Source organism: Carassius auratus, chromosome 43 (assembly GCF_003368295.1).
Source record: "Carassius auratus strain Wakin chromosome 43, ASM336829v1, whole genome shotgun sequence".
Classification (NCBI taxonomy): domain Eukaryota; kingdom Metazoa; phylum Chordata; class Actinopteri; order Cypriniformes; family Cyprinidae; genus Carassius; species Carassius auratus.
The window spans coordinates 9,692,233-9,714,349 of record NC_039285.1 but is presented as its reverse complement, the minus strand read 5'-3'; the positions used below and the strand labels follow the sequence as shown (position 1 = coordinate 9,714,349).

Sequence of the window (22,117 nt, the reverse complement as noted above, 5' to 3'; positions counted from 1 at the left end):
CTGCTTCAGTGTGACCTCAGACCCAGCGGTCAGTGCAGTAGAACCACCTGTAGAAGTGCTGTGAGAAACTGCATCAAATATTACAATGTTGTATTTGTAAAACTGCTATAGGAATGTTTACAAGCTTTTAAGGAACCTTTCAACATGACATTTTAGGGAGCCCTTACAAATATGACATTTTATGTATAATTTTATGTAGTAAATAAAATGTCGGTTATATAATAATTTCATTTTTTGTTTTGGTAGGTACCGATTCAGTTTTAACCCTCTTTGTTGCAGTAGATATTTATGAAGGAAATGCGAATTGGAATGGGAAATCCACTTGGAAAGTCGGTGCTTGCTGTTGCACTTTGGATATTTAACATGGGCAGACGTTTAAGAAACACACCTTCAGTTTTTTTAATACATAAGTGACTTTGAAGATTCAGTCTGGGGAGTTGGAGAATTAAAAGTTGTAGAAGACTCTTTTTATTTCTTCAAATTGATCTTCTTGTTGCCCATCAAGAGTATGTGCCCATCAACTGTATCCATCACCAGAGATGTACATGTCAGATGAGGGGTATTTGTTTTTCAAGCATATACACAGCTTTTATGTTAAGACATGGAAGACAGTTGAATACCTTATTCAATTAACTGCAGCAGTAAAATTATTCAAAAGTCTGTTTTTGATCGGGGGGGGGGGGGGGGGGGGGGGATGCAGAATCACTTTTAGAAAGCAGAGAATTGAGCTTGAGCTCAGCACTTTTATATATTTGTTGCTGGAGAGGAATATCAGGTAGCCAAGCCTCTGTCTAGCTCATCTTAAATCCCATTTTTAGCTTGTTTTCAGAATTATTATATTGCACTTTTAACCCAGTTGAAACCTAACACACACATAAGTTGAATAGAGTTGAATAGATTCCACTGAGGAATCTTTTAAAAAAGACCGATCTAGAGACAGCAATCAGGGGCTCTCTGGAAACACACATCATGATGTCATCACGTCCACTTCAGCCTGAAGATAAAGTTAACTAACCGATTCTTGCTGACAGACCCAGTCAGCACTATGTTTGATTCCACATTTCTTCTCTTGTTTTAGTAATTCAGATCACCATCATTCTGTGATCTCTAAAGCCAAAGCAAACCACATAGTGTCTGCAATCTAATAACAGTTCATTATATACTTTTTTTGATCATCAGTTGTGGTTAGTTTGTGTTCAGTGCTTGGTCTGTGGTGAAATGGTCTACGCGTATGTGGCAAAGAATGAGTGAGATAAGAGGGAGAATTCACCCAAAACCGAAAATTTGCGGACTCTTTACTCACTGTCAGGCCATCAAAGATGTTTCTTCATCAAAATAGATTTGGAGAACTTTAGCATCACAACACTTGCTCACCAACGGATCCTCTGCAGTGAATGGGTGCCGTCAAAATGAGAGTCCAGACAGCTGATAAAATCACAGTATTCCACCAGTAATCAACATGACTCCAGTGCGTCAACAAAAGATGCATGTTTGTAAGAAACAAATCCATCATTAAGGCATTTTATCTTTAAACCGTCACTTCTTGAAAAAATACCAGTCTATATTTCACTACAATGCTAATAATAAAGGCCTAAGGCTGAGTACATTTCCAGCAATACTAAAGCAACTATTCCTTTAGTAAACATAAATGATGGGGTGAACTGAAATGGACGATATTACAATATCAATATGCCTTTTATTAATAATGATAACATTTTGAAACCCTCATACTTTTGAGAATATGAGACCCAAATAATTTATGTTTAGGTCAAACAGGGCAGTATCACATAAATAATTCATTATTAAAGAATTTTAACTTCATAATGAAATGAAAGAAAGATACATATTTTTTATTTTTCTTATTTTGGTGTTAGATTATAAATAGCTGTGTTGTTAGCTATTATCATATAGCTAGCTTAATCATAATTACTCCTGTGCTAGTATTAAAACCTTTATATTTAAAATTAACTTTAAAATGAAATGAATGATCAAAGGAATACTAGATTTTCCTATACACGACTACACAAAAAGCGTTTGGTGAGATATTTGGAGGGAGCATCAGCATTTAGAAACTGGGAGAATAGTGCACATTTTGTCTCTTTTGGTGCTCTTATTCAATTAGAGATCAGTAGAACTACTGCTCCTAATTCAATCAGCTCATCAGATGACAGGGTTCCTGCCCATCTCATGTGAATTCAATTAAATATCTCTATGAGACTCCTTCTCAGACACCTCCATACTCCCAGACAAGATTAGCTTCATGTATTTTGTAATGTGTTTCCAGCATCATTGTAATTTACTTCAGTGATCACTTTATTGATTTTTTTATTTGTACATATATACAGTATATGGAATATTAATTGATAAGTTTGCAGAGTCTTTGAAAAACAAATTTCTTCAGTTGAATAGCATCTATTTACTGTGTAGAGGAGGTGAGTAACTGAACGGAGTAAAGAGGGAATAAAGACAGAACAAGTCACTCTTATATCCATCATTCCAAAAACATGACAAGAGGAATACTGAGAGATGCAGCAGCACTGCCGTTTGTGATATGAGCACTAAATTGAGGGTTTTTTTGCCAATCATTCTGTTAGTTTCACAAATTCCCAATCCCAGCATTCCTGTAATCATCCTTAAGGGCTATATTAGCTAGCCAGGCTTCAAGGTACAGGTCCAAATTGATCTGGTGTATTATTTTACCCCCCTGTCGATTCTTGAACTTGACTGGAAGGTCAAAGATGAAATTAGATAGACAGAACAAAATTTTGTTGATGGATACTCACAGACGGTGACCACTGACTTAGGCTTCTCTCCTTGCAAATAATTGTCTAATTGGAGAAGATATAATGAAATAAAATGAAATAAAATAAAATGAAATAAAATGTGTGTAATTTTTACAGAAAAACTCAGCAAATCAAAAAGATCTTAATCTATTATAATAAATGGTCATGGGAGTCGTTTTGCCTTTGTCAAATAAGTTTAGCAAAAAAAAAAAATAAATAAAAAAATAAACTCATAAACTGATTAGAAAAGACATTTTCCAGAATGTTTGTGAAAACAATATATTGTAATGGTTAAATCTGTTGTTGTTGTTGTTCTGACAATGTCTGTGTGCTTGTATGGTCTAATTTTAATAAAGTAAAAAAAAAAAATTACAGACTTACAAAATAAATATAGGATAAATATTGCTGAAAGTAATAAATATTGGTGCACACTTTCTTTTAAAATACAATGGTTCTTGTAGTTCAAATAATGCATAGCAAAAGCAATGCAAAAAATCACAGGTTCAATTCAATAATATGGTCTCACATATTATGGCTTTCTTATTCTAAAATTTGCCACTTCATTAGAGAAAAAACTGGTCATATCACTCATTATTTTCAGTAATTTGGGCACTTGTAATATTAAAACAGAAAAATACAGAAAAATGTTTACATTTGATTAAAACATGCAAATACATCAATGCAAAAAAAAAAAAATAAAATAAACAAATAAATAAAAAATAAAAAAAATAAAGTCTTACAACTTAAGTGACCTCAGGAAGGTGGTCATCATGTATGATTTCACCCTTTTAACTTACTCTTACAACTCACCTGCACAACTCTTCCCTCTAACATCCAATAGTAACTCTCATTTAATTGAAATAGTAAACTTGTAATTGCAAAATATTACAAAAAAATTATAACTTTTTCATCCTTATAGGACTTATAATCTTATAATATATATATATATATATATATATATATATATATATATATATATATATATATATATATATATATATATATATATATATTCTACCTTACAACATTACTGTAAAGCATTTTGATTGAGTAATAATGGAATTGTTACAAATATTTTCGTTTAAAATGTTTGTGCATGACATTTACTTGATCCTTTTATTCGTATACACTGTCAGTCAAGTCAAGGCCTTAATTGCATTACTGTCATGCGTTGTTTTCCTCACGTGCTTGTTAGAGGCAAAAGCTCATGTTCTCAACGGTCTGACCTCTTATCATGACGGGACCAGCAGACACCAGGACAACATCCTCCGTCCAGAGCTCTCTCTCTCTCTCCTCCAAAGCCTAAAGACGCTTTCTAGCATTCTCTTTTGACTAGTTTCTGGAAAACATCTGAATCATTTTAACCAACTCCAGCTGTCGCCCCGGTGTGGGTGTGTGAGAGAGTGCATGGCCGTCTGTGAATGAGAGGAGACTCGAGCGAGAGTGACGTTTAGATTTACAAAAAAAGTTAGGATATTTTGCCTATTTTTTGTCGGTATGAACGCAGATACGTGCGTCTCATACTGCGATATGACCTCCATGGATTCATATTATTCTCCATCATCAGGACAAGGAAGAGTCCAACAGGCCAGTCCTTACAGGACGTTCCAGCCGAGCGACTCCAAATACAGTCCCACGTTCCTGCCCGTTAAAGGTCAAACTTACGGGGACAAGCCGAGAAGTCCTTTCCACCAGGAGTGTCCTTCACTGGACGATAGCTCACCCGAGAGCGCCTACAGCAAGTATCTTTTCATGCAGAGACCCACATGCAAAACTCCCCCTGAAGACGACAAACTGGAGGACGGCGAGCTCATCTCCTGCTACGGTGAGTGGCGTCTACATTTATCAGGCTATATCTTCAGACATGACAGTCAGTTTGCTTCAGTTTCAACCTGATGAGTGTCAGTGCAATTTAATAATTATGATAAAATCAGAACATCTCCACGTTAAGGGGGAAAAGAAGGCCTTTTACAATGTGAGTATAGCGTATAAACTTTAATTTGTTCGCACATTTGTTCCATAGTTTACATTAACTGTTGAACCCTCTGTAAAAAAAAAAAAATAATAATAATAATAAAAAAAAACGTGTGTGCTTTAAATATTTAGTTAAAATCAAAAAGATTTGCTGAAGTCACAAACTTCTATTTTTTATTTTTAACCGCTTTATTAGGATATAGTAAGGAGATAATGAGAGTTAATTTGAAACTATGAATGTTAACAATATTTTTTACTTTGTAATGGGCTGAAAATAATTAAGCTCGTCAGAAGAAAAAAAAAAACTTATAATAGACCTGCTTGTCCGCAAAATCTAAAATCCCTGTAATTGACATAATCGCAAAACTGTAAAGGAGTTTTCTACATGAAACCTTTTGTATTTATTAAATCGAATAAAGGTGTTTTTATTTCGCTCAAATTTTTGTGTTTTGTGACTGACTAGGATTTAAGAAATTTAACTCTTCTGTTTAATGCAATGAGCTGCAATTGAGGAAGCGTAAATTCACTAAATACATGTTAAACATAATTAGGCCTGATTAATTTATTTAGTCACATATTAAAAAATAGACTTTGCCTCGTGAGTGATTTATCTGGTAATTAGGCCACACACAGTTCTGAAGCCTGCAATTAGCCAAATGCACATTCATGATTGCCTGAAATTTGTCGCATCTAACATTTTTTTTTTTTTTTTTCATAAAAATATATACCTAGTTCGTCTGGTGGTCTCATAAACAATCAAAGCAGAAGTCATGAAAATACAAAAATGTATACAGTATCTAAAAGTCAGATTATCATCATTTTCTTACAAACAGTGGTGGAAATCCATCTCTGTGGTTGTAAATCACTATTTAGTATGTGTTGACCGCAGGCCAGTGAAAAAAGACACCGACTGTATCATCAACGCATAGTGTGCTAGGTAAGGCAGGTTTTTTTATTGGCCTTAGAAAAATTACCATGTAGTCTGAATTGTTTATTATGACATCTTAAGACAGTTTAAATTAAATGATGGCTTTTCTGACAACAGTTAATACAAATAAATAAACATAAACATGAATAAACAATTAATTAAATATTCATCTTGTATTTGTATCTTGCATTTGTATTTGTCTGCACAGGACCTTTAAATATTGCTTATATTTGGTTACAACTGCTATTTGAACAATTACACTGATTAATTATATCGAAAACATTTGTAACATCCAAACCTTTCGGGTCATTGGGAAATTATAATGTATCCAGGTTGTTATTAGAAATGCCTCTACTTTCAAAGCAAAACAATCAGACAAATCACACACACACACACACACACACACACACACACACACACACACACACACACACACACACACACACACACACACACACACACACACACACAATACTATCAACAGCCTGGGTTTTTCTGCTCTTTTATTAAACATATTATAATAAAATATAAACAAATAATATTCTCTATTTTCTGCAACCACATTTGAAGAGACATAAACACACAGTTAACAAATTGTTAAACTCTTATTTGGCATATAGTTGACTATATTTTGAAGCCAATAATTCCATCCCATAGAAGTAATTTAAAGTAAATATATATATATATATATATATATATATATATATATATATATATATTTTGTACATAAAAATCTGTGATATTTGGGGATATTTGTAAATAAATAAATGAATAAATAATTTTTTTTTTTGTAAAAGTACTTTTACAGGATAACTGGACACGGATGTAAAACATATTGTAAAATTTTCAGAAAAATAGCTTGTCAAATTGTTAGTAATACCAAATTCCTGGGTAAGCATGAAGATATGAGATAATCACTAGCATCTCTTTCATGAAGATATTATTGTTAGATGATGCACAGACAGTGCTGTACTTATAGCGTTTTTCCTGTCTGCGGTTTGAGGAGAATGAACACTGTGTGGTTCCTACACCATTCTTGGAGCGTATTGTGGTTTGTGCTGTAGATGTCAAGGGTAAGCTCCAGCCTTAAGCATTGAGGAACTGATTGACCAGTTGGAGAAAATTGCGAAGCTGAGAATCTAGACAAACTTTTGTTCAACATAGAGAAAAGGGAAGATGTGTGTCCACTGACTCAAGATAGCATGCCTTCAAGTGCGGGTTGTAAACTTATCTTGTGATCATGCCACCTAGATCCGAAATATGAGAAGGTGTTCAGCTCTTTCCAGCCAATCAGAGTCCTGTAAAATACAGTAACAGTAACACTGTTTGTCATGGTTAAGAACAATTATACATGGCCAAAACTGGTTTAAGGAACTTTTGTAATTGTACATAAGAACTGACTTGAGTATCTAGTAGTTTAATATCATCAGTCTTATTGTAGCAATACTTCCAAAAGAAGGTTAATCCTCAACTAATGCTGTAATCAGACAGTGCTTTTAAAATCAGTTCAAAATGTTATACATTTTTGGAAATATTAATGAAGTACCACACCAAAGCAAGAAACCTGCTGTGATTCATGGCTTGCAGCAGTAAAGCATTATTCAGAGGTAGATGTGTGCTATGGACTCCTAAAGATTTCATTCATGCTGTTTTGCTCAGCACAGTCAGTTCCACTGGGAGGCCTAAAACGACAATCCCTGACTGGTTTACATAACCTTTCCATACAAAATGACATTTGCAAATAAACCAGCATTCAACGATAGATGGGATATTAAGTTGGCTATTAAACATCTGCTGTAGCGAGACAGTCTCTGCAGAGCTTGGATCCTGAAGGTTGAACACATTGCACTTTTTCTTGTTATGTTGTTTGATTGTGTGGATAACAGTTTTCAAAGTTGTGACATCATGGATAAAATATTTCAATTAAATTAGGCATTGTATAAAGGAGAATGAAGTTCTTGCTTTCTGTCATTGCTGTAACCCTAAGCTGTAATCATTCGACATGAAGTTACATCCTTACAACTGGTGTTTCACATACGAGTTAAGCTTCTTTTTTGTGTGTGTATTTGAAGAGGAAAAGGGAAAAAACAATAGAGGTTTTACTCATTATTTATTATTCTTTAAGTGCGGGCATTCATTTCTTCATTTGCCTTATAATAATGTAAATGTCTACAGCATTCTTCAGCAGACACAATGGTATCAAAGATGATTGTAATTTTAATGGTAAAAGACTGTAAAAATGTAACAACCTGTTCCTATTTGAACGGTCTCTCCCCATTGCGTTAATCATGCTATGGGGAAACTTTAGTCTGATACCGAAGCCTGATTTGATCATGTTCGTTAAGCTGCATGAACCAATGCTGCTTCAACCCACCAAATGGAGTGGAGCCGACTGCTAGTATAAGTTGTCTCTGAGTGCCATTTCATCAGAATTTTCTTCTTCAGTGATGAAGATCATCTCCTCGCTGACTCTGCATCGGCCTTGGGGTTAAAAGCCTATGCAGCGCATTCATCTAAGCCCTGCAGGACCGTAGCCCTAGCAAACATGTCTTATTGACATTCACTGACAAGGTTGCCTTTTTAGACTCCACTCAGTCTCTCACAAGGACTGTTTGGCCTGCCAAGCCAAGCCAAGCCAGTGCCGCCTCAGCCCCAGCTCAAGTCTGAGCCTGGGCTTTAGCAGCGCCCCAGGACAGCAAAACCCTACCTGTTTTCTAGACGTCAATGTGCCCAGTACAGACTGATCTGGAGCCTCAGAAGCCTGATCCAAATGCAGAGAGGTAGAGGAAAGGGTCAGTTCTCGCCGAGGATTGAACTCCTTTGAAGAAGTCTAACACCCGCTCTCCACTCCTCTTCTCAACACTGAGCAATGGAAGCTCCATTCAAGTTGGGCTCATCCTCCCCATTCAGCATATGCCCAAACAAACTAGTGCTGTGATAGTGGATCCACATACTCAAAAGGGCATTTCTCCTCTCCTCATATTAACACAAATGTCAGTTCCCCAGGCCTGTGCAGCAAACTGCCACTCGAAAAGCCATCCGTTCTTTAGGGTTGGAAAGCTTTGCCAGATGTGTCAAGTTGGGTTCTTAACATCATAGAACAAATGAACTACCTCACCTTGACCGCATCACCTCAGAGGTATTATTCAACCTACGATGCTTACGTTCTCGGGTCTGAAGTGCAATCACTGCTTGCAAAAAGGAGCCGTGGAAAAAATTCCTTTAGTGAACAGCTAGTCAGGATTTCACAGCTACTTCCTTGTTCCTTGTTATTGATATATCTATCTATCTATATATATATATATATATATATATATATATATATATATATATATATATATATATATATGCAAGATGTATATACCTGTATGTGCAAGATGCTATACTCAGTGCATGCAATGAAGACCATATTTACATCCTCTTCTTGGGCTATTTTAAGTTATAGTGAGCATCTGAGAGTGAAATCTTGGAGACAGAAAGCTGGCTCAGTTCTGTGGGATATGGGAGTCATGTGTGAGGTCTTTTATCAGGAGCTCAGATTTAACGGAAACACTGTCCTGCTTTCCCACAGAATCCACATTCCTGTGTGGCTCGCAGGCATTGATCTTCAAACAGGAACATCTGGAAGATTTGCTTCTGCATAGATACCTGTATTTACAACATTCAGTATTGTGAATTACCCTTTAATGAGATTAATGAGTTTTTTGAGGTCATATTTCTTTAGACAACTTAGATTAGAACTTTCATGTTTAAAATGAGAACCTTATAGAAAATAAAATTTCTTAATTGGTATTTATCATTTCATAATGAATCCATATGGATTTAATATCCACAGAACTTTTTCACTGAACAAATGGTTCTTTAGTGGACAAAGTTTCTTCAGAATATTAAAGTGTTCTTTACACTATAAAAACGGTTATTTTAAGAATATTTCACTGAAAGTTATAGTTTTTTTGCAATCACACTTTTGACGTTTTCTCCTTGTTTCTTGCAGTGATTAAATAGCCGCTCCTAGCAAACATCTGACCTCTGCTAATTCAAAGACAGACTTAATGTTCTCATGCGAGTGACTGCAACAAGCATGTACTCGAATAAAAAAATCTACCTGGGTGTGAATAGATTTTTTAAAAGTGGTATTGCTATAACAACCACTTCGCAGAAAGGAAATGAGGGCTTTTGCAATCAGTATTGAAGTTGACCTGTAATTTTTATTTATTTATTATTATTATTAGAGTTATTTCCAAAGGGGAAATTTGCTAGTATGTCTTTAGGAAAATGATTAGTGTATTTAGTTATATATCTTTTGTGTATTTAGTCATCTATTGTCACTTATAGTTAGAATTTGAGCTTGTAGGCAGGCATTTGGTAGTAGTAATATATACTTGTAGAGTTCTTGTGTTTCAAATAATAGTGTTAACAAAGCCAACATCATGGGATTGATTTGAATGCATGAACTTGATGAAATGTATACCTTGCATTGCAATGCAATTCACTTTGGATAAAAGCATTTGCCAAATGCATAAAAGTAATCTAATGTTAAATGGGCTGATTGCACAAAGGTTACAAGTTATATCCTCATAAAGTTGATACTGTATTTACAGAGATTCCCTTTCACTAGTGCACCCTTGAGCAAAATATTTCATCCCAAGCTACTACAAGGGAACAGTCTCTGTACAAAATGTGCTGAAAGTCACTGTAGCTAAAGGCACCTGCTATATAACGAGTAACCATTGTGCAAAGAAGCTAAGCCAAGGCACTGTTGAATTCTGTTGAAGTGCTGAGGTATTGTGTCAAAGAGTGCTGTTATATATAAGTGTAAATGGCCAGGTACAGACTATGTAATGCAAATGTAGGCTTTCTGCAATGTTTGGAATAACATTTTTTGCAACTTTGTAAAGAACAGTATATAATGAAATGTATATCTCCATGTCTTTAGTTAGATTCTGCGTTCTATATACTGTAGCAAACAGAAACAACAACACAGAGCATCTCTAAAATCCCCAAACATTTGGACAGTTACCAAGCCCAGACTATTGCTGTCAATGCAAAAATGGCTGCCAAAACCAAGGAGCTTTGGCTCTGAAATGCAAAACATGCAATGGCACTGCTTAAAAACTTTGGTGGTACGCAGACTCAGCATAACATGGGCTACAAAGCCAAGGAAAGACAGCAGGGTGGGACTCAAAGTGCTCACCACAGCAATTATGATGAGTTCTCTGCCAAACACAGAGAGACAGAGGAACAGAGTTATCACAAAATGGTATGGCAAAAAAAACAAAAAAACAAACAAAACAGAGATGCTTAAAGAGCCACACAGATGTGAACTCAAAAATTACCTGTATTACAGTGTATAATGTAACTGTCCATCGGTGTAAACAATGTGCAAAGTAATTAAACCAAAAAGTACACGATTTATAAAGTTATTGGCTTCTAAAGTAAAGGAGTCGACTCTGAATCGCTGAAACGAGTCGTTATAGATTTCAAATCTTTTGCACATCTCTATGTACGTCACTAGAACACTTTGCATAATAATCTCTGTCTACCGTCTTGGGAGAAACGGAACTCTTGGAATTGGAACAACCATTCAAAACTGACTATGTCAGTTGACCGATCAGAACACAGTATGCTACCGAAAGGTGGGTTTTAAGGAAACTGAATCTTTTGAACAGCTTCGCGCGAACCGTTTGGGGATCTCTGAGAATTGAGGTAATTTTAAAATGATATTTTGACAAAATGACAATGTTTTTTAACCTTGGATGGATTTAAACCTGTTGTACAGGACTTATAAACAGTGATAGGAAGCTTAGAATTTTCATCTTACTGGCTCTTTAAATCAGAGCCCACAGGACAAAGTCTGTTAGATCATGACCTTATTTTATTTTTATTTATTTGTTTTGCACTTAAATGTAAAAAAATCTATTTAAGTCAATTTAATTATATTAGAATATTTGTTTAATAATATATATTTCTATTGGATATATATTCAATATAGCATACAGTATTTGGATATAATGCCACAAGGCCTATGGCAATCCACAAATTAGCCTCTAATAAAGTTTTATCAAAAGCTATAAAGAATGCTTGGTTACCAAGACAACAGTGTCATATATGTATGAACACTATGTACTGTATTGTGTTCATTATATATTGCAAAATACTGTTGTTGAGATGGGATATGGATAAGATTATGGATAGTTTTCATGCTATGGTTGAGTTTAAAGGTGGGTTAAGTATGGAGCCAGAAGAGTCTCAATAAAGATAAATGCACACACTACAGTCACATATGCACACATAGGATTCATACATGCACACACATAATTCATAAATACACACACAGGATACACAAATGCACACAAAATTCACAAATGCACACACAAAATTTAAAAAGCACAGAAGATTTACAAATGCATACAAAATTCAGAAATGCACACAAAATTCTGAAATACACACACAATTTAGAAATGCAAACAACATTTACAAATGCACTCAAGATTCACAAATGCACAGGACAAGATTCAGAAATGTATTTCTGATGCACACACACACATATCTTGATTTACAAACTGCTTGCGGTCTGTGAACTTCACTGCATTTTAAACAGGGAATGATCTGCAACCAATCAGATATCTCCCTTGTTTTAGCCAATCACAAGAATGCACCCCACGTGGGGGATTGTTTACTTATAAGCCAATCACATGAACGTGTTCACACAGCAATTGTATTAAATTGTATGAAAATACAGATGTTTAGATTACAATTCAGGTTTATTTTTTAATATTTTTTACTAAATATAAATTTAAAAATGTCTCAATACATATAGCCCAGTGACTGCAGAAAAAAAGTTAACCATGGATTCATAAATTTGCAATAGGCAATTATTTCATTTTATTGAAATATTTTAATGAAAGTAAAAAAAAAAAAAAAAATGTTTAAACCTTTTTGAATATTTAAATATATCTAAATATTCTTTTGGATGCAATATAGAAGTCACTTTTATTATAATATTCAGTCCATACCTGTCAAGTATCCCGTTTTGGCCGGGAAAGTCACGTATTTTACCCTTCTTTCCCGCCGTCCTCCCGTATTAGTATTTTCCCGTAAATCTCCCGTATTTTAATTCTTTAATTTTAACCTGCGTTATTAATAAAATAATAATAAAAAAAACCCATTCCCAATCTGAGCTCTGTTATAGTCTCGCGATAACTGCCACCTGCAGTAGCCTGTCGCGAGGGGTGTGTGAGGTCAGATGACATGAGTTATAACTCGGGAAAAACAACAACAAAAGAAAAAACAGAGACGGATGATGGATGCTACGATAGAGAGTGAAGGCACACCTTCCAAAAAACCAAAACCCATGTGTAAATACCGTGATAAATGCGACAGCGAATTTACTTTTTTAAAGAATGCAAAGTCTGCAACAAATTTGTACAACAACTCACTAAAAGAGTAAAAGAAAAGTTATGTGAAATGAAAAGAAAAACTGTAAAAAAAAAAAAAAAAAAAAAGCAATATGAAATTAAAAGAATGTGTGGAATGAAAATAAAATGTAAATGTAAAGACAAGCAATGTAAAATTAACAGAAAATATGCAAATAAGCCTTTAAATAAATGCTCTTCATATATACCGTTTTGTGTTTTCATTTGGGCTATAACACCTGTCTTAAAATGTAAGGGATACTGGAGCTTTGTTGGGGTGGTGGGACTGCTCGCGGTGGGCGCCGGAAAATTTCCCTTATTTTCAAATTCAAAACTTGACAGGTATGATTCAGTCCCTACATGAAGAGAGAGTCAGTGGTCCGCTGCGAGAGGAAAGTGGCTCTCTGGCTGCGAAAAAGTGGGTCTCCGGCTGTCGTTCGCTTAGGAAAGTGAGTTGATCGCTGCGTGAGGAAAGTGAATCGTTCGCTCAACTTCGCTGCTTGAGGAAAGTGAATCGTTCGCTGAGGAAAGTGAGTCGCTCGCTGGGTGAGGAAAGTGAGTCGTTCGCTGCGTGACTCGTGAGGAAAGTGAATCGTTCGCTGAGGAAAGTGAGTCGCTCGCTGGGTGAGGAAAGTGAGTCGTTCGCTGCGTGACTCGTGAGGAAAGTGAATCGTTCGCTGAGGAAAGTGAGTCGCTCGCTGGGTGAGGAAAGTGAGTCGTTCGCTGCGTGACTCGTGAGGAAAGTGAATCGTTCGCTGAGGAAAGTGAGTCGCTCGCTGCGTGTCTCGTGAGGTAAGTGAGTCGCTCGCTGGGTGAGGAAAGTGAGTCGTTCGCTGCGTGACTCATGAGGATAGTGAGTCGTTCGCTGCGCTAAGTGGGTCGCTGGCTGCGCAAAGTGAGTCGCTGGCTGTGTGAGGTAAGTGAGTCGTTCGCTGAGGAAAGTGAGTCGTTCGCTGCGTGAGGAAAGTGAGTCGTTCGCTGATTGGCTTATAAGTAAACAATCCCCCACGTGGGGTGCATTCTTGTGATTGGCTAAAACAAGGGAGATATCTGATTGGTTGCAGATCATTCCCTGTTTAAAAAAAGGCATTTGTGTGTCGAGCCAAGTCAAGGGAGTCTCAAAATTCACACACAAATGCAGTGAAGTTCACAGACCGCAAGCAGTTTGTAAATCAAGATATGTGTGTGTGTGCATCAGAAATACATTTCTGAATCTTGTCCTGTGCATTTGTGAATCTTGAGTGCATTTGTAAATGTTGTTTGCATTTCTAAATTGTGTGTGTATTTCAGAATTTTGTGTGCATTTCTGAATTTTGTATGCATTTGTAAATCTTCTGTGCTTTTTAAATTTTGTGTGTGCATTTGTGAATTTTGTGTGCATTTGTGTATCCTGTGTGTGTATTTATGAATTATGTGTGTGCATGTATGAATCCTATGTGTGCATATGTGACTGTAGTGTGTGCATTTATCTTTATTGAGACTCTTCTGGCTCCATAGTTAAGGGGTAAGGGAAGGGTCAGTATTGTAATAATAAATGCAGTAACAGTATTTTATTTAAATATACAATATGTGCTATTAAAAACATGTATATACACAATGTTTGCATTATATCAAGTAATATATTTCAAGTAATTGAAATGGTAGTACATAGAACTAATAATTACTATACTATTATACTACTATATTCATGGACCAGAGAGCCTCAGTAGAGTGTGATTAGAATAGGCATGTTTTGATTATTTACTTACAACCCTGGAATGTTTGGATACAGATTCAGACATCCAACACGGAGAACATAATTTCAACTCAGCAAGGCTTGTTATACATTAGAGGTCCTTGAAACTGAAGGACGACAACAGAACCCTCTTTATGAAGAAATAAAGAATATTTGTATAGGGAGTAGTTTTTGTAAATGTGGTTTCAATTTTAATTTGCCTCCGCACTTCAGACACATGATCGACACAGCTTCAGTTTTCTGTAAAGATGGTAATGGGTTGAGAGAAGCAGGACAACATAAACACTCGTTCTTCTCTATTAAAGAGCCAAACACAAAATCCACAGTTAATGAATTGAAATATGTCCTTCCCCAGGTAAAGATGGCACTGGACTGACAGACACGGAGATGCCTCAGTCTGCTGATCCCACGGGTATTGATGGTAGTTACATCAGTGTGAAAGACCCCGGGGTCAAAGGTCAAGCAGAACAGGCTGTCTCTCAGCTCAGCAGTCTGGACAGACCTGAGGCCGAGAGCAACAAAGGCAAAAAGAGACGGAACCGCACCACCTTCACCAGCTATCAGCTGGAGGAGCTGGAGAAGGTTTTCCAGAAGACACATTACCCTGATGTCTACGCTCGAGAACAACTAGCCCTCAGGACAGACCTCACGGAAGCAAGGGTGCAGGTAGGCCTGGTCAGCGTATCCTTGTAAGAATTTGATATATTTGCTGTGTAAATTACAGTAAAATACAATATTATACAAAATAATAAAATATTATACTGAAATAACATTGAATACTTTTAATAATATTTCTAGTGACCGTACAGTGGTGAAGTGGTTTGGAGAATGGACGAATGGATAATATTTTATAATAATAAGTCTTATTATTATTAAAGCTGCAGTCGGTAACTTTTGACGCTCTAGCGGTTAATAAACAGAACTGCTTGCGTCTTGCGGAAGAACATTGTAGCCGGAACTACTTCTCTCTGTTTATGTCTATGAAGAATCACAAAGGTACTGGGTTACTCCGCCGCGGTACCCCCGAAGCAATCTAAAATAGTCCGAATATAAACACTTATTATAGGTGCACCCTAGTGATTCAGGACAAGCTAAAAACACGGTTTGGAAAATTCATTCATGGTGTACTCACTTATTATATACATTTTGTAAATTTTGAACACAAACAAAGTTACGGACGGCAGCTCTGATTGGTTGTTTCTTAACGGGAGCGATGGATTTCTGCAAATGGCAACAGGACCACTGGGAGGAGCCAGAGGAGCTTGATTTTTTCACAGATTATCTGTCTCATATTCTTCTATCAGGACATAATGACAGGTTTAACAAATATGTAAAAAATACATTTTTACAAAAGTTACCTACTGCAGCTTTAATGGTGGTGGTGGAATATTATTATTATTATTTGGTAATACTCTCATTAAATCAATAGAGTGTTTTCTAATAGCTCCATTTAATTCTAGCAGCTCCGTTTAAACATTTTTAAAATCTTTTCCTCAGAATTCTCCCCTAAAACATGCCACAAATCTGTAGATCCTGCTCTGCTGAGAAAAAAGGCTTTGCAAGACTCTCTTTGCAAGATCTCAACTCTCGCATCATGACAGAGAAGCTGGACCCAAATACTGTTTCCAAAAGTTCTAGTCCCTGTTTAATGTACCTCTCCACACCACAGTGTTTAAGGATGTTAAGAAGAGTTAGGGAAGAAAAAAAACACACAGTCTTTGCCAGGGGAAGAAAACACAGTTTGAGATGCCATAATCAATTTCCACGCAGGGAATGAGGCCTTGTCAGGAACCTGGGCTTGTTTTGAAGGTACAGTGCAGTAACTGCATTCATTCCGAGTCCAAACAGAACCAACTATCACAGACACATGAGTCTAATTACCTCTGTAGGCTGACAACACAGTGCAGACTCTGTTGAGTGACTACAGGGTTTGACCCGTATTTCAAAAACATACCTACAGACATACGTAATTGAGATGAGCCCCTCCTGCTTTCCTCCCCAGCGCTGTTGTTTAGTGCTGGCTGCTGCTCTGTCCTGCTCAGACACAACTTGTTCCCTCAACACTCTTTAAAGGAGGATGTTTTGGATGATATCATAGTTTCTGTCCTCGGGACATACTTTGAACATACATTTTGGAATATACTTTGCTTTCTTTTTATTTTCTAAACATGCATATTGAAATGCGAGCACATATGTGTAGTGAAGCATACAAAGTGTTCTTATACATGGCTGTGGATCCGCACGAAAGGTCCACTGCTCTAGTCTGTGGGTCTCTGAGAGGTCAGTGGGGGCAGCTCTGGAAAGCCGGGGGCTTAGGCGTCAGGAAATTAAACATGAAATGTAAACAAACTCCAGCCTCCAGCATTCTCCCCTTTCACTCTCTTACATCCTTATTTCCCTTCAGATTTTGAGTTTAAAGAAAAGAAAGAGCGAAGGAGAAAGTGCATCTGAGAACGAAACAAAACAAACAAAAACAAAATCTCAGTTACGAAAAAACTTGCCGTTCTGAAAAAAAAAAGACAGGGTTGCAAAACGTTACCTTAAAATTGCAAGATATGAACTCCCAGAAATAAAGGCAGGGTTTGCAAAATGTTAACTCTCAAGATATAAACTCACAATTGCGAGAAATAGTCCAAATTGTTATTTGTTAATTGTTACATTTTTTGAGAAAAAAGGTTAACTCAAAATCTCAAGATATAAAATAGCAACTTGGAATTCTTAGAAAAAAAAAGTCAGAATTGCAAGATGCATAATGGCAAGACGTATAAACAAAGTAAAAGTTGCAATGTGTTAACTCAAGATATAAACTGCCAACTGCACGAAATAGTCATTATTGTGTTATATATTTGTGTTATATGATTTTAGTAAGAAAGTCAGAATTGTAAGATGTTAACTCAGAATTGCAATTTTAAGGAATAAACTCTGAACTGTTATAAACGTGCATTTGAGAGAAAAAGTCAGAATTGCGAGATGTTAACTCAAAATTGAAAGATGAAATTGCGTTATAAACTTTTATTTGTGACCAAAAAAAAGAGAGTGAAAATAGCAAGATGTAAATACTTGGAGTTGTGAGAACTAAAGTCGGAATTGTGAAGTTAAATGTCACAATTACTTTTTTTATACTGTGTTCCAAAAAGTGGCTTCCTTACTTCTTTCTGTCTCATATAGGGCCTTACAGTCTTCTCAAGCTGGTTTAGTTTAGTCATGTTTAATGTAAAAAAGATTTACTTTGTAAAATATCATTCAATTCATCTTCAGCACATTTCCACCCTTGTAGAGGAAAGAGGAACAACATAAACTAAGAAAACGGATGCTGCTCGGGTCATTGACCTTTGGTCATTATCTCTGATTGCTCTGAACTTCGAAGACCAAGGAATAACAATATAAATGTCCAAAGAGACAGAGATTAAATGACAAAGATTCCCAAAACAGATGACACAATGATCATAATGGCACTGGATGTCAGGAGCAGGCCATGACTTCGGCCTGAAAGATCAAATTACTTTATATACAAACGGCTCCTAGAGGACAACTTAAGCTAATTCAAGCAATATATTTTGTTGCTTAAATAAAGAAAAGTGGCAATGCATTGTATCTTTTGTTACCTTTATGGTTCCTCATTCTTGTGATTGCAGCATGCTCTTGGGGCTTATGGAAACTGTAGTACTGCAGATACAGTATATCCCACAATCCAAGTTTAAGCTCAGTGGTATGGAGAGATTGATGCTTCCCTTTTGAAATAGTCAGTGAAAGCATACTGATGCATAAATGGAACAAATGGAAGCCATATTCCATCGATAAATGACATATATATATATATATATATATATATTTTTTACCTTTACTTACAAATCATACTATGTGGAAACATAAGTCTGAGGTCTGAGAGCACTCAGCTGTGGTTTGGGGTTGTTGGTCTGTGTCATGGCGCACTAACAGCGGATCAGAACTGGCCTCGTTGTGATTGATGAGGTGGACCTGCTCCAGACATAAGCGAGGCCGGACCCGCTGGCTGAGGGGAGACAGAGGAACAGCTATCAAAGAGCAGAGCCCCAACCTGTGCTGGCAGGGGAGAGTTCAAATCCATACATAAATAGTGCAGTGTGGACAGCACATTAAAGACGTCAGCTGAGGAGCCGTGGCATGGCTTTCATGTGCCTCACGATTTATGGCTTTGCATGTGTCCAGGTTTTCACTACAAGTCACTAGAGGGAGAATCCAGTTCTCAGTAGACAGTAGGGATGGGCATTCGATTAAATTTTCTTAGTCGATCGTCGGGAGAATTAACGATCGACTATCGATTAATCATTAATATTTTTATAATATAATTAATTATTTAATTTTTATAATAAAAAAATGCAATGAATAGAAAAATACAGCGTGTTTTTCCTCGGTGAGACCTTTATTACAAGATCAACTTGTGGCAGACAGTTAAACTACGTTCAGGCAAACCGAACATATATCCGCGTGCATATGCAGTGCTCTAAAGCAGCGGAACCTGCAGCTGCTAGCAGGCGTTCTTAACCCTTTCGAGTCGATTAACGCATATATGCGTTTTGAGTCTGAATAAAGTGCTTCATTCTTTTTTCTGAGGAAATCCATTTCTCAAATCAACAACCACATCACATCTTTTTGGGGTGAATTATGTCTTAGTCCTCTCATCGCGAAGCAAACAGTAAAATCAAATAAAAACTTGAAGAACAGTCTCGCTGCCTTTTCTTCTGTGTGGGCGTATTCAAGCCGCACGCTTCAGTTTGAATCTGAATAGCGCGTTCAGCGCGGGGGCGTGGTCACATTAAATATAATGAAGGAAGATATGAAAAACAGACATTGCGTTGTTTTCATATGGATTACTTTATCTCAGAACATTTGTTTTTCGGAAGCACTTGTTTAGTTTAAAAGTAGACATTCCAGGCTTTCTATAGATATATCTCTCATGTCTCTTCGTTGAGTATTCACGGAGTTACGGTTCATTTTAATGAAATGTTTGTACATGACGATCAGCGGAGACAAAGACTGTAGACAACGCACCTTGTTTGTTATCTTTATTTTATAAGTGCACAAAGGTTTTTTGTTATTATGTCTGTATCCAAAAAAAACTAGACCCTTTACAGATTCGATTGATGTATTGCTCTTATCTGTACGATTAAAACTGAGAGTGTAATTTATCAGGGGTTATCAGGAGAAAATGACTCAAAACGCATATATGCGTTAATCGACTCGAAAGGGTTAAAGCCTCATGAAAATTTGCTGGGATGCATAGGTACATCATTTGAGTCGTGGCCGTGTTGTACTTAAACACGGCATCGCAATGTTTGCAGTTAACTAGTTCGCTTTTTAAATCAAAATGGTCCCACGCCACACTTCGCCGTGACATCTTCATGATTATTCTTTGAAATCAAAACGGAAGATCACAGATAACCGAGTAGGGTGTCAAATATTGCCCCATGGTGGTAAAATATTTAATTGCTGCCACACAGTGAAATTCATTTAATTGCTTGAAGACTCGCACTACGCAACGCAACCTGCATTAGATTTAAAAAAAATGCTTTAGATTAATCGATAACAAATTAACATGATCGAGGAAAATCTTAACGATCAATTATCGATCGTCGATTAATCATGCCCATCCCTAGTAGACAGACTTTTTAATAATGCTAATGTTATAAGCAGCATCAATAATTAGCTTTTTCAGTACCAATACAGAAACAGCCTGAAGTTTATACAGTGTATTCACTCCAAATCCTGGGCTTTTGCAGACAGATATTTCAAATAATTATATATTTGGCTGATTTCCCGCAGGTGTGGTTTCAGAATCGCCGGGCCAAATGGAGAAAAAGAGAACGCTTTGGCCAGATGCAGCAGGTCCGAACACACTTCTCAACAGCATATGAGCTTCCTCTTCTTACACGACCGGAAAATTATGCACAGGTAAAAGGAAAATCTGTACTACCATTCATAGATTTCAATTTATATACAAATTTAAACACACACACACACAAATGTTTGTTTTTGTGAAAACTGGGGACATCCCCATAGGCGTAATGGTTTTTATACTGTACAAACTGTATATTCTATGACCCTTCACCAACCCTACCCCTAAACCTAACCCTCACAGGAAACTTTGTGCATTTTAACTTTCTCAAAAAAACCAATTCTGTATGATTTATAAGCATTTTGAAAAATGGGGACATGGGTTATGTCCTCATAAGTCACCCTCTCCTTGTAATACCTTGTGTCACACCCATTTCATTACACAGAGTTGTGTCCTGATATGTCACAAAAACATCCCCATATATATATATATATATATATATATATATATATATATATATATATATATATATATATATATATAGTAGGGAAGTATGTATATTGGACACTTTTGAATGAATCAGCATTATGAATGAATCGTTGTGACTAGTTCAAATAACGTACTTGTCGATCACCTTCTGTCACTGAAACAGTGCTGTTTGGATTGTATATGAGTGTTCTTGGAACTAACTGTTGTATATTTGTATTGTTTAATTCACATAAACTCAGGGATTTGAAATGTGTGTGTTGTTTTTTTTAGATTCAGAACTCATCTTGGCTAAGTGGCAGCAGTGCAGCCTCACCAGTGCCCGGCTGTGTGGTACCTTGTGATACTGTAGCTTCCTGTATGACCCCTCACCCTCACTCTGCTAGCGGTGTGTCTGATTTCCTTGGTATGCCAAGTCCTGGTGGGAACATGGGACAGACACATATGGGCAGTCTTTTCGGCAACTCAGGAGTGAGTGGATTCCTTAATGGATTTGATCTCAGCATTGAACCAGATCGCAAATCCTCCAGCATCGCCAGCCTGCGGATGAAGGCAAAGGAGCACAGCGCAGCAATCACATGGACCACATGATGCCTTCATCTGGGACACAGAAGACCAGATAACCTCAGCCCTAAGCTGTCAGCACTAATGAGGTGAACGTTTATGCCATCTGGAGCCAATATGAACATGAGAAATGGAGGCTAGAAGCTTTAAAACACTTGTCAGAGATTTAATTTTGAATTTTTTGAGGAAGTGGATTGTGCATTGGGAGTTTGAATGTGTGGATACCAGCAAGCCCTTTTCAAAATTAATATATGAATATACAGATTTCCCATGTTTTACCATTGAAAAAAATCAGTATGTACTATTTTTCCCCATTACCAGATATATACACAACTGTTCAAAATTTTGGGGTATGTAGGATTTCTTTGTTTTTTAAATAAGTCTCTTATGCACATTATTTGTTCATAAATACCATAA

General features: G+C 36.6%; 1 protein-coding gene across 1 annotated transcript; it reads left to right on the top strand.

Moving 5' to 3' along the window:
* The first annotated feature begins 3,974 nt into the window (after positions 1-3,974).
* Positions 3,975-22,117, top strand: LOC113061653 (homeobox protein aristaless-like 4). The gene is made up of 4 exons (XM_026230963.1): positions 3,975-4,608; positions 15,191-15,501; positions 20,638-20,766; positions 21,410-22,117. Exons 1-4 carry the CDS (start codon positions 4,281-4,283, stop codon positions 21,725-21,727), a joined length of 1,086 nt encoding a protein of 361 aa, XP_026086748.1. The 5' UTR covers positions 3,975-4,280; the 3' UTR covers positions 21,728-22,117.